This window comes from Fopius arisanus, unplaced genomic scaffold (assembly GCF_000806365.1).
Source record: "Fopius arisanus strain USDA-PBARC FA_bdor unplaced genomic scaffold, ASM80636v1 scaffold00010, whole genome shotgun sequence".
In the NCBI taxonomy this organism is placed as follows: Eukaryota; Metazoa; Arthropoda; class Insecta; order Hymenoptera; family Braconidae; genus Fopius; species Fopius arisanus.
In genome coordinates, this window is record NW_011887749.1 from 1,678,069 (window position 1) to 1,692,739 (window position 14,671).

The 14,671-nt window shown below is 40.4% G+C and overlaps 1 protein-coding gene across 2 annotated transcripts in view; it reads left to right on the top strand.

Annotated features, from left to right (window-relative positions):
- Window positions 1-14,671, top strand: part of LOC105262702 (uncharacterized) — a 196,090-nt gene that overhangs the window by 76,729 nt on the left and 104,690 nt on the right. For both annotated transcript variants that reach the window (XM_011298423.1, XM_011298424.1), the window contains exons 3-4: window positions 8,274-8,513; window positions 8,717-8,956. In XM_011298423.1, the coding sequence (XP_011296725.1) occupies window positions 8,274-8,513; window positions 8,717-8,956 (480 nt within the window). The remainder of the gene's footprint in view (window positions 1-8,273; window positions 8,514-8,716; window positions 8,957-14,671) is intronic.

Consider the following 14,671-nt stretch of genomic DNA (forward strand, 5'->3'; position numbering starts at 1 on the left):
CGATAAGATTGCTATTACCGAGCTCTCGAGTTGGGGTGGACGTTAGGTGGGTGAGAAAGGTCTCCAGATACCTGCGTCACATGTGCCTCGAGAAGTTCGGCGCCCGGCGGGGTGAGAAGGATTCGCCGGTAATCTGTGTCTCTTTTGGGGTTGAGCCACCCCAGAGGAGAGAGTACAACGTGCGAGAGATGGTCACATCCCTCCACGAGAGTGTTGGGGAATACGTTCCCCTAAAGATATCGATGACGTTGGTGAACCTCGCTCACTCTACCGTGTCATGCTGATGCTGGCTCGGCATTGTGAGATTTGCCACCGAAAGTCCGCGGAGTTGACGAAATTCCTTCGCGGTTGGTTTTCCGTCAGGTTTTCCAGAAAAACCTGGCTGGCGCCCAATCGTGGACGATAGAGGCGGCAGCCAGAATAGTTCGAGGATCATCCCGGGGTGTTGACTCGGGAAAAATACTCTTACAAATTATTAATATTTGTTATTGGCACTCCTAAAACCATTTCAATTAATCCATAATTTGTTGTATTCTCGGTGAACCTGCCTTTGGTTGATTTAACCCATATTCATATAATCATTTATTTGGAGTCAAATAGAATTTGAGCTCCGGACGCTGGTGCCATCATACAGTCATTTTAGTACATTCTCCAATTCAGCGGAAACTCCAAATTTCTTCCTCAAATCTGCTGAAGTTCTTCAATGAAGAGAGCCATACAACGAGATCCAAAAACTCGTGATTGATCCAGAATGGTATAAGCGGTGAAACATGGTTCGATACATAAAAAAAAAATAAAAAGAAACAAAATAATATCAAGTACATCTTTTAATAAATAATGGACTCTTGCCTCGCCAATAGTTACTTCTCGTTTGGACATCTTAATTACCGACGAACGGTCGAAATCCAAAATACCACGTAACAATACATTGGACCGATCCTTCGTAAAGACGACAAAGAAGAGAGATGAAAAATCAGAGCCATTTAAACCTCCAAATTCTTCAGTTTATATTGAACCGTCAACCGCTAATTTAACCTCAGAGTCACAAAGTGCAACGGATAAACCTATCGGCTCAAATTTCCCTTCTTTTTGAGGTAAATAATCATTTTCAGCCGTTCTGTCTCTCATAGATCGAATTTTTGTCGCGAAATTAGTGAGGAAGACGCAGCATTATTACCAATTATCTAGCAATTAACTCCTTTTCTTTTTCCATAAGCTCTGACACCAAAATTGTGGGAAAAGTGAAAAATTGGAAAACAACATATCGTTGAATTGCACTGGATAAAAATAATGGAGTTATTTTCACAATTTGTACTCAGACAGTCGATCTGAAACTACTAGTACCTCCAGATGATAATAGTGTAGCATTACGTCAGACATTCATCATTTCAGGCGATCAGTGTTTGAAAAATGCATATCGAGCATTTCTAAGTTACGAAAAAAGTCAGAATCCTCTGAGTTCGTTTCGTCCCTTGAAAGTCTTCTCAGATAGAAAAAGAAATGAGAAACAATCGACAAGCTACGGAATCCATCATCTATGCAGTGCGATTACTGGCTATGCAAGGTCTACCTCTACCTTCCCATTTTCAACAAATTTTGAATACTAGCGCTGAGCATATCGCTGTGTTAAATAAATGGCTGAACCGCGATGGCCACAAATGGGTTTATTATGACATCTAAAATGAGTTAGTGGAGATAATGTATTAGAGAATTTTCGATGAGAACATCGATCTTTGAACAACAGCTCCATCCTGTGCCTGAATGATCGACGAAACTACCGACGTATCCCGTATTGAGCAAACTTATGGCATCACTAAGCGGAAAAGTTCGGTGATAAATGCCGGGAGGAATGGGGTTTATGTCATCGCGAGGATTCTCAACAACAACAGAAATCTGAGGGATAGAATAAGGCCAGTGTCTTTTCGTCATTTGGGGAGTAAAATCGAATTTCCCGTGTTGGTTTGACGGAAGTACGGCTTTCCGCCCTTGATGCACAATATGCTATTTCTCCCATTGGAACTCATACTTGATATGAATTGCATGCATAATTCATCATTCCAGATGGGTTTTACGTGCAGCATCATTGAAAACACTTCATACAAGGGTCAACGATACATCAGTTTTTAATTATTTGGATTCTAGGTGTTATAGACCCGAGCGGTTGGGTTCGATGGTAGGGATAGATCACTCGTAGATAATTAGAAATGAATATCTCTCAGGGAGATTCAACTGTTTAGCGATTGAACGATTTATTAAATAAATATAGTCTTTGACTAATGCCGTAAATATCAGGCAATATGAGTTACAAGAAAGTGACTCAACGAATCGTCGGATTACTAATTGTCTGTGTCTGACAACCTGACTAACTGACCAGTGGCAACGAATTCACGAGCTTATATTTCATCGTGGATTCGATTGCAACAAGTGTTCTGTCTTTGTTTTACACCTGGAGAGACATCGGGTGACGTCCCAGGTGTACGTAAAGGCCATAGCCGTTGATGGGGCGAAGTGCTGACACTGCACCCCAGTGATCCACATTATGACGAATGTATGTGGACTTATTCCACAAATATTCGGGTTAGTTTATATTTCAACAGTGTCTGATTCGAAATTACATGTTTTTTTGATAATACGTGCCACTTCGCGAGTCCTCATACTGTGAGAAATTACCTAATACTATTTCTTAATTAATTGTATTTCTGGGGCATAACGTATGCGACAAGAATTGGATTAAGGCAACATTCCCTCCAAGGCTCAAGGATTGAAATACTGAAAACAGAACTGCCGAAACCTGATTTATGTGCCATAGAGGGGCGACGGAACGTTGAGATCATAGGTAGTGTAGAGAGGGCATGCAATTTAAAATATGAAGTCTTTTGGGAAACAGCAACGTCTGAAGCGAATAAACCAACGCTGCTTCGATAACGGAACCGTTCAAAGCGCTATGAAATGTCATCAGAGGCTCACATATTCAGGAATGCTAAGGATTACCACAGAAAAATGTACTTGGAAATCTCTGATCCTGTCGTCAATTCGCTGGAAACGCGATTTCATTCTGAAGCAAGAAAATTTTTGAACGAGTGTGAGGCTTTTGTCGCTAAGAATGCAGCTCATATTGACAGGATTAGCCACTGCTATGAGGACGATTTCGATGAACAAAGGTGCTTGATGCTAGGGATGATTTCCTTCTTGCAAACACTTGCTCGACACAATCATCCTATCTACTCTCTTATCGACTTATTTGAAATTCTGAGGGAGCATAGCTAGGTGAAGGGACTCGTTCCAGACTTTTATCGCTCTATTCAGCTGCCTTGGATGATGCCTAACTCTACCTGTACGAACGAGCGTACCTCTTTGACTTTAATACATCTCAAGAAGTACATGCGTTTCACCATGACACAGGACAGACTGAACAGTCTGGCTACTCTCTATGTCCATAATGAGTAAGCTAGAAAATTATACGCTGATAGCCTTCTAACCGATTTAACTTTACACAGGGGGGGGGGGGGGGGCTGAGAAATTTCCACAGGCGATACTCCGACAAATGCTGTTCCGCCGGCCCTGGCCCATAACCTTATATGACGAGGTGGGTTCAGTGGAACAAGATTTTCCTATTTGTTATCCTTGAAGTCATACATTTTCTCTCAACAACATTTGAAAAAACCGATTTGGTTAACTTAAAATATTCCGCCTAAAGTTGGGTTTGAACTCGGAACCCTACGACCTAACCAGAAGACTATCACATGATTGATATAGTTGGAAGTCACAATCGCCCATATCAATGTCACTGCATATTCATTTATATTATTATTATATTTATATTGTTTATTTTCGGTTGATTTTTGTATTCATTCAATCTCCATTCGTCCCTTTCACAGTTTTCTTGAAGAGGGAATATTGTTTAGAAAACAATGATTAAATGTTACCATTTTATTAATGGACCGGATTTCACATACATTTTCATACTTTTCGTTGGTACATTTTGCATTCTTGATGCCCAATTAAAAAGCACAAACATTTCACAATGAAAAAACATTATCTGTGTTCTTTAATTTTTGTAGATTATACCGCATAATTTTTTGAGGTTATCAATACAGATATATGATTTAATCGATTTCGATCAATTTTAATTCATTATAAGTATTGTAACGAGATTTTCTCGTTACTAATAAAGGCCATTAGAAAAAGTGACTATTAATAGGCAGACATCTGACGCCGGCTGAAAGAGCCTAACGAAAAATGATTAAGGCATCAGACGACGGCCAATCAGGTCGCTGAGAAGGTGAGTGAGACCAATCACATAGGGGGAAGAAACGTGGTAGGGTGAAACCATGTTCTGGAACACTATGATGAAGCTAACGAGGGCTGTCGCCTATTTTGGGAATCCACCCAGTTGTGTTAGGGAGTTCCGAAGGGCACCATCGATTTAGACCAGGGACCAACGGCTAGGTGAAAGGGTTAGCGCGCCCGTGATTCCGTCGAGCTAATTGGTGGTTCTGGGGTAGCGAATGACCCATGAACGCTGAGTGGTTCAGTCTCGGGGGAGAAGGCTCTGGGAGATCCCGCGGCACTCGGAGTTGAGTGCTGGTGTCGGAACGAATGTTTTAGGAGCTCGGTACTAGTTGGTAGCAGTAATCCCTGCTGGGGTTATGATAAGCACGTGTTGCCGATTCTAGATTGTGATCGCGAGAGATGGGGACGCTTAAGTGTCCTCGACTGGTGACATAGATTACTTTGTGGCTACGGATCGAACGCTTTCAGCTACAGAGACCCATCAACGACACAACAGCGGCTTCAGTCGGTAACGAGAGTTACTCAGACGGTAGTGAACCTCGTCAACTCTACCGTGTCATGCTGATGCTGGCTAGGCACTGTGAGACCCGCCACCGAAAGTCCGCGGAGTCGCTGAACTTCCTTAGCGGCTGGTTTGCGTCAGGCTTTCCCGAAAAATCTGGCTGGCGCCAGAATAGTTCGAGGCATACCCCGTGGTGTTGACCCGGGGAAAATTCTTTTACAATATCAATTTAATATTTTTCAATTTTATTGTGAAATCTGCGTTCCTTATCGAATTGAATCACCACTTCGTTTAATGGAAATCGAATAAACCCCACCAATTTTCTATTCTTTCATGAGAATGCGTTGCCTAGACTGTCGCCTAATAAACACAATTTTTTGGACGCTACGCGTCGTGTGCAGAAAATCGCGTTTCCTAGGCCCTGCGTCGGCAACCCTTTTGTTAAACCGACACCATGGAATGCATATTACCCCATCCCACATATTTGCCATCGTCGCCTTCGGCTTGGATGTCAATCTTAGCATGTGGGGAGTGTCACAAAGACGGTCCATGACATTTTATATGAGACCGTTTTTGTAGAATTCATTCTGTCTTACAAAAAGTTTCTATGGAAAATTTCCCTTCGTAGACTCTACTTTTTGAGGCTTCTATTCAATGGTTTTCAGTAGACTATCAGCTCCTTGTAATGAAATTATGACATTAACAGCCTTCGAGTGTATTTTTCCGTAATGAACAACTCATTTTTCATGCATAGAAATCCGATAAAAATTAAAAAAAATTAGAACTCGATCAAATTTTTTTTTCCTTGCTACTCAGGCTTTATTTTATCATATAACGCTTAGAAAAACATTGCGGATAAAATCGAACACAGCGATTTGTTTCGAGTGGTCATTTTGTGAGAAATTACCCTGGTATCAGTCACCAGTCTGGTGCACTCATCCGCGCCAATTGAGCGCTGTTATTGCAAGTATTTTGTTTTTCTTGTTGAAATCCAGGATTATTTTCAACGGTTAATTGTGTGAATTGTGTCAATGTGTCACGTCCGGCCAATAGTGACCTCTCATTGAAGGATTCGCGACAATGAGGAGGTGAGAGATTCTTTCATTACGTGAATAACTACTATTGTCTGGGAAATTCAGTTGGATTTTTTGGAGCTACGAAGGCACAAGTGTTCTTTACTACCAAAATGGTACTCAGAATTTTCTTCTGTCATTCTTTTTTTTATGTGTTGTGGCTTACTATTCGTTTTTCATCAGTCGTTTTCAAAGTTTGCGCTTGAGAAACTTGAACAAATGAGTGCAAATGTTAATTGGTGATGCAAATTTGAAAAATAATTGGCAAAGAAATTTATTCTACTCCCGCTTACAAGCATTCTATTTTCGTTTCCATCGATGAATGTTGAATCTGAACTATTCTATTCCTCCATTTTTTTTATCAAAAAATGTCCATGCACGTGCCAAAAATTCCAAACATCTGTCGTTGCATTTTAATCACGCGCATGAGCCAACTCGTGATGTTATCCCAACCAAATGAGTATCCGGCAACGTTTGTAATAACGTTAGGTTGCCAATAATTGGAGCCGTAATAATTTTATGGCTGCAGCTCCGAGCCTACCTGAGGTTCCCTACCTCTGCTTTAATGGACCACCCAACATATCACTCCCTTCTCTCACAAACAGTACTTCTACCGCCACTTCCGACGTGGAAAAGGCGAAGATGCTCTGTGAACCCTACTTCACAAACCATCAACTCGCCTAAGAGACAGGCCACATTATTTAATCTCTATACCGCTCACTCATTTGACGGCATACCTGCTCGAGTCCATATCGCAGGATTCGCGGACGATTTCGCCCTGTACTCTTTCAATACATCATAGAACCATACCATCAAATAACTTATAGGACAAGCGGAAACAATCATCGATAAAGTAACTGAAATCAAGATAAATTCAAACGAAACCACAATTGAATTCGTAATGTCCGCCACCAAAAAATGCTATCTGCATTGGCTTGTATTAAGAAAAAAAATACTTAGAAATAACTCTTGATAAAAAGCTCCTGTGGTCGTGTTACATCCACAGTATTAATCAAACAACGAAAGCCATCATGGGCTGATTTTAGATTCTGTTTCAAAATAGTCCTGTCAACGCAAATAAAGCTCAAATTGTATAAGGCCAGCTACGCTGATATGAACCTTTTTGGTTGCTCGGTCTGGTACAATGCAAGCCCTTACCATCATGGCTAAACTACAAATCACCCAGAACAAATTTCTCCGAGTCATCAATTACTCCTACTACAGAACTTTCATTTTCTTCCTCGCCCGTAATTAAATGAATTATAACTGTCAAGATATAGGCTTTTTTTTTGTTCACGTTTAGCTATTTCAGTTTCCACCTCACTGTCGAAATCCTCCTGCTATTACAAGAATAGAAAACTTCAAAAAAGGTGTGAGTAAGCGCTCTCGGGCTGAGACTGCGATATCACCGATATATCACCGATGATCTTTATATAATTTTATATATATATATATTGTAAATCAGTATTTTACATTAAATAAACTCTTTAATTGATGAAGTTTTTGTTTCTTAATTTAAGTTTTGTCAATCGCACTGGGGTTTTTGCCCACACTTCCATTTTTCGATTATTTTCGCTCGATCACTCTCTGTAGCTAATTATTAAAATTTTTTTCTGCAGTAATTATGCATTTCCGTGGTTGAGTGGAAATGGATGAATTTTCAAAGATTTAACAGTAGAATCGATATAAAGTCAACGAGACATAAAATGATGGAATTCAACTTTCTTGTTTCTGTACTCGTTTAAGGTAAAAAATGTTTTAAATTTAAATAAGAGTGTAACTTGCAACATTCAATTCTTGAAATGCGAATTATTGAAAAAATTATTGCGGTAAATACAATTAAATAGTTTAAATACTGCTTAGGGAATGCTCAAGCAATATTAACAAAATTGAAAATTTTTTTCACCTGTGTATCTCAATTCATTTGCTGTTAAAATGTTCAATTTGAAGTGATTTATTAAACGCAATTTTATGGAGAATTTGCTATAGAAAATTGTAGAAACTATAAAAAATATGAACAATTGTTATTTTTTAACAGTGCAAAATAGACCAAGAAAATTATTTATATTTTTCTTTTCAAAATTCAAATTTTTGCGCATTGACTGACATAACGATAGTTCCACTCTGATGGAAGCGTTGACTCCCGCTACCCCGACTACCTGCACAATGTAATAGAACCCCTTTTTTTTCGTCATTGGCTTAATTGGGGTTGGGAGTTCGGTGAGTTCTGAGAGCTCACTTTGGCAAGGCTTGCTATACATTATATTGTATTTTTGGAAACACTATTATCATACAACTAGCTCTATAAACCTCTGATGAGCCGAAAATATGTTTGCGTGTATATATTGAACAATAGTATTTATGGTTTTAATTGATTCGTACTAAATTAAGAAAATCTGTTTCAGATACAATTCGACGGTTCCGATTGTCACGTACCTAATTTCAGTTACTACATCGCCTTCGCCACCATGTTTTTTGTACTTGCATTTGTGTGTTTAATGCAATTAGTAATGTGTATTGTTGCTGAGTGGCAAAAGATGAAGGCACCATCATTCCTGAGGGCTTGCCGAGTGACAACTCAGAAAGTACTTTACTTTATTGTCTTTCTAGCTTCTGTCATCAGAGGAGCTTACTTCACTTCACCCGTACGTAAGCTAGCTAATCATCACTTGTTAGTCAATTTAAAAAAATGACATTATTTTGTTAATTAAAGAATTATGCAAATTGTCATTTTTTTGTGATAAATCAAAAGCTAAATATTGTGAACTACAAGTTGTGCGGTGAATAATGATAGAAATAATTTTTTTTCAATTTTGAGATCTTTAATTGAGCAATTATCACTTTTCAGACTGCTTTTAAGGAAGGATGGTCCAGAACCTTGTCTTCAACGTACTATCCTCTATTATTGAGTGGATCCTCACTAGTTGTATGCTTCTGGGCTGAAATATTCCACATTCGTGATATTCGCACTGATAAACCGCAATTTTTATCAAAATCTTTCCTGGCTTTTGCTGTTTTCAATGTCATGATCTACTCTCTTCTTGTAACTGAGTTCATCATATCTCAAATGGACTCCCAAGTCGATAAAGTAAGTAAACGAGATTTTGTAAGAAACACTAGTTGAAACAACATGGAGTGAAAGCTATCCAAAGTGGAAATTTGGCTCAGGTTCGGATTAAGTCAGACTTGGTGTTCGATCACATACTAATCCTCAGACTTGATGAAGACTTGATCAGACACGCCTTGAATTAATCCGGATGTGATTGGGGATGCAGGATCTGGTTGTGATGAAGCAAATACATTATGTTAAAACTAAGTTCAAATATTGCCGCCAATTTAAATTGATGGATCCTCAAATATAAAATCGCTTAACGATATGACTCTCATGTAACCAGAGACTGGTCGATTACTTTTTTTTTCCTTCTCTTCTGTCGTCGTGGAGTTACATGTTGATACTGGTTATCACAGTATGTAATCCAAAAGTTTCTTACGCAATCACATTGCAACATATAAAACTACTTAAGTAATAATAAAGACTGAGTTAACTATAATCAGCCTTTATAGTTTATTTATGACCTCAGATAATCTCAGTTGTTCAGGTTATGGGCCCAGAGCATGCTCCTGGAAATTTGAGGTTATAAATTGTGCCATAATTGATTTACATTTTTTTTTTGTACCATTGTTGAGACATCGAGCTACTGAGTGTAGATCAAGATGGCTGGTACTGTAATCAATTCCACTAGAATTGAAGCTTTGAATAAGGAAAATGATGACACGTGGTGTATGCAGATCGAGGCCTTGATGGTCAAAAATGACTTATGGGAATACGTCACAGGTGAAAAGGAATGTCCCACTATATCTGCAGGCGCAACTGCTGGAGTAGTCGAAGCGTATGAGCTGAATCTTCGCGAATGGACGAAAGCAGACAGGAAATGCTCGATCAGACTTGATCTTGTCAATTCATCCATCAGAGCTATCACAGCTTAGAAATCTCACAACTGCACGTGCTGTTTGGCTCCAGTTGGAGTCTATTTTTGCTTCTAAGGGTCCAGCCAGGAAGGCCACCCTCTTCAAGCAGTTATTTTTGGCACAGTTGTCAGAGGGTAGTGACCCACGTGATCACATAGTAAGATTCTATGATGCTGTGGACAAACTGAAGGCAATGGGCTCGACCATAGACGAGGATCTCTTGACAATTATATTATTATACAGTTTACCCCCTAGCTAGGATAATTTCAGGGTAGCTATTGAGTCTAGAGATAACCTGCCTAATGTAGACGCCTTGAAAGTTAAAATACTTGAGGAACATGAGGTGAGAATTCAAAGTGGTGTCAGTGGAGTCATCGGAGCCCTGGCGACCAGATCCAACAACGCGACGAGCCCACGAAAGTCAGACGGTCGTGACAAGAGTGCCGGCAGTTCTCAAAAAAAGAAGACTATTTGTTATTACTGCAAGAAGCCCGGCCACATTATCCCAAGCTGTCCAGAGTTAGCCAACAGGAATCCCAAGGACAATAAGAGTCCGGAAAAAGGGAAGAGGGAGGCAAATACTAGAGTAAAGTCACACGATGACAAGAATGACACTTATCTAGCTTGTCATTCAACCTTCAAGGAAGCTAACAAGATATCTAGTCAAGATGTGAGACTGGACAGGTGGATCATTGACAGTGGATGTACCGCTCACATTTGTGGTGTGAAAAATTATTTTGATTGGATGGATGAATCAGTAACGGGTCGTCTCAACCTGGTGAGTCAATCATCGACTGAAGTTGGAGGAAGAGGGACAGTGAAACTTCCAGTGTCTGCATAACAAGGTCGTAAGATTGTTGAGTTTCAAAATACTCTATTTGTTCCTAACTTGCGCACTAATCTTATATCTGTCGCTAGAATTACCGATAAGGGCAATTCCGTTGTATTTAACAAAGAATCTGCAGTCATCATAGCCCCTGATGGAACCATCAAGTTCAAAGGAAAAAGAGAGGGTCACCTGTACTGTCTTCGACACGAAGATGACAACGATTATCTATCCAATTATGCCCAGCCTGAGCCCAACATCAAGCTTTGGCATGAACGAATGGGGCATTTGAACAACAGGGACCTCTTGAAGCTGCTTGATATGGCTGGAGGCATCAAGGTCACAAGAGATGTAGATTCAAAGAGCTGTGATGTTTGTACCAAGGTTAAGATGTCAACAACACCTTTCCCTAAAGGTCTAGGACCTTGCTCAGAATTATTGCGTATCGTGCACTCTGACGTTGTTGGCCCATTTCGAGTTAGAGCACTAAACGGAGCCCGTTACTTTGTGTCATTCATTGATGACAGCTCATGCATGTGCCAAATATATTTTCTGAAGGAGAAAGGTAGAGCTTTAGAGGCCTTCAAGATGTTCAAAAATCTAGCAGAAAATCAAACTGGCAAGAAAATTAAGATACTCCAAAGTGACAATGGAAGAGAGTACTGCAATGGTGCTATGGACGAGTACTTGTTGGCACATGATATTGAAAGGAGGCTGACTGTTGCCCCAACACCTCAACAAAATGGCATAGCTGAACGGCTGAATCGTACACTGATGGACATGACTAGGTGCCTACTCATACAATCTGGACTCAGTTCACAATTTTGGGCAGATGCAGTAGCAATTGCAAGTTATCTACGAAACAGGAGTCCAACAAGCAGCCTTCAAGGTCAAATTCCAATCCAGGTATGGTCTGGTGAGTCTCCCGACATCAACAATGTCAGGATTTTTGGCTGCGAGGTGTACGTACTCAACAAGGATCCAACCAAGGACAAGTTGGCTCACAGATCCCAAAAGGGGATATTCATTGGCTATCCTACAGAGACAAAAGGATATCGTGTCTGGCTACCTGACGATCAAAAATTGATCGTTGCTAGAGATGTCAAGTTCAATGAGTGTGCTGGCAAAAGCATGGGCATGCTGGAGGAGCTGTTAGAGAACGAAAAGGTCTTCTCACCTGGTGTTTATGGCTCTAATCCAAATGTGAGGCCCACTAATGAGGAGAGAAGTTCCCCTATGGTAGCAAGGTCTCCAATTAAGGCTCCCAGTGAATCAAGCACGCCAGTTAGTCAAAATTCGTCAACCAAAACTCTGGGCAGAGGCCAAAGAGGCAGAGGACGCCCTACACTCCTGCGCACAAGACTTCGTGGTCGCCCTAGGAAACTCTACTCATCACGGTCGATAACTGGAGAGGGGCATGGTATCCCAGAAATTCACATAGAGGACGTTGATGATAGGGTTTTCATTGATGCTGAGGACAATGATGCAGCTTTTGGTGAGAAAGATCCATACTTCTCTGATTGTGAATACGACGAAGATGACTTCCTTGATTATTTTCCTTTTGCTGGCATAGCAGAAGTATCGATGATGCCATGTCCGGTGAAAACTGTCAAGAGTGGGATGAAACTATCCTGTCGGAAATGAAGTGCCTGGTTGGGAACGGGACTTGGGACATTGTTAAAAGGCCAACAGGCAGGCATGCGGTTGGTTGTTGCATGGTCCTCATCAATAAATACAATGAAAATGGCTACATTAGTCGCCGAAAGGCGAGACTAGTTGCAAAAGGATTCAGCCAGATGCCTGGCGTCGAGTACACCGAGACTTAAGCTCCAGTAATTCGTCTAGAAACTCTAAGGTTAGTACTAGCACTGTCAGCTGAATTAAACTTGAAGATATGGCAATTTGACATAGTAACCGCATTTCTGAATGGAACCATTGAAAAGGAGGTGTACATGGAGCTACCTCCAATGCTAAGTCAAGCAGTGAAAAGATTGGTGGGTGATCAAGGCTCTTCAAATGAGGTTCGAATCAATGCGCAAGCTATGCTGAACGGTCTAGAGGCAGGTGGAGATGCTTGCATCTTGAGGAAAGCACTCTATGGCCTAAAACAAGCTGGTAGGCAGTGGTACAAGAGGGTCAATGACCAACTCAAGTCAATCGGTATAACACCAACTGTTGGGGACCCCTGCTTGTTCCACGCCAAACGAGGAGAGAAAACAATGCTCCTGATGCTCTACGTGGACGATATACTCGTCGCAACTAACGACAAGCAGTGGATGCAGGAGATAAGAGACGAATTATCTAGTGTCTTTCAAGTAAAAGACTTAGGTCTAGCCAAATATTGCCTAGGTCTGGAAATAAAACAGGGAGAGTCAATCACTCTCTCACAACGAGGATATATCAAGAACGTTCTGTCACGTTTTCACATGGAGGGTTGTAACCCAGTACAAACTCCGTCAATTGCTGGTAATAAAGTGACAGTACAAAGTCTAGATGAGAAGAAAGGGAATTGGCCGTATCGTGCGGCAATTGGTGCCCTTACATATCTCATCATCGCCACTGGTCCTGACCTAGCAAATACAGTGTCACGTCTGGCACAATTCACTGTGGATCCGAGGAAGGAGCACTGGTCAGCTGTGAAGAGAGTTTTTCGGTATCTTGCTGACACGACCAATATTGGATTGGTCTACACCAAGACTAAGACACCAATGTATGGGTACTCTGATGCTGATTGGGGAAACTGCACCTTGGATCGAAGGTCCTATACAGGGTATTGCTTTATCCTAGCTGGGGGTGCAGTGTCCTGGAAGTCACAAAAGCAGAGAATTGTTGCTTTATCCTCTACTGAGGCAGAATATGTCAGTCTTGCTGAGGCTGTGAAGGAGATTCTTCATCAAAAAGGAGTTCTTTAAGAATTGAAACAAAGAGACTATGGAGAAATAACCATGTTCGTCGACAATCGTTGTGCTATGTGTATTGCTCAAGGTCAAGCGCATCACCCACGTACCAAACACATCGACATCCGCTGGCACTTCATCAAGGACGTTGTAAGCAACAAGGATGTCTGCCTGCAATACTTATCGACAAAACTCATGGCAGCTGATGTGCTAACCAAGGCACTACCTAGTGAACCTCATTGGAGATGTATGGGCGACATGGGACTCGCTGAAATCTGATATAAACATTTGACATTTCTTTTGACTATAAAAGGGAGAATTTAAATTGAGGGGTCGTGTTAAAACTAAGTTCAAATATTGCCGCCAATTTAAATTGATGGATCCTCAAATATAAAATCGCTTAACGATATGATTCTCATGTAACCAGAGACTGGTCGATTGCTTTTTTTTCCCTTCTCTTCTGTCGTCGTGGAGTTACATGTTGATACTGGTTATCACAGTATGTAATCCAAAAGTTTCTTACGCAATCACATTGCAACATATAAAACTACTTAAGTCATCATAAAGACTGAGCTAACTATAATCAGCCTTTATAGTTTATTTATGACCTCAGATAATCTCAGTTGTTCACATTAGTACTTGAAAACGGAATCGAACATATTTATGGATAATATTGAATTAAAAACGAAAAATTCATAATTTTTTTCCTTCATACTTTGCCAGTGCTGGGAATCCAACCTAATCTTAGAGTTATCAATCCTATACCCTAACCATTAGACGCTCCAGGAATTATTATTGATTGAACTCTGTTTTGCTCATAGGATGTGTATCGGAGATAGTTGTTCATGGCGAAGAAGATATATCCATATTCATTTCACTCAATCGTCTACAATCGCATAACTGTTGTCGCCTGTTTGTTTAATTTACTGAATTTTCGAATATATTTTGTGTCCTTGGCTAGAAACAATAATACTAAAAAAGTTCTACCAATTTGCGAAAATTCCGGAGTTTAATTTATTTGGGAACAATAGTATGTTTACGGTATGTTTACGGGATGGCCTAAAAATTAATAAAAAGGTGCGGGAGAGGGTTAAATAAGTTAGTATACAGG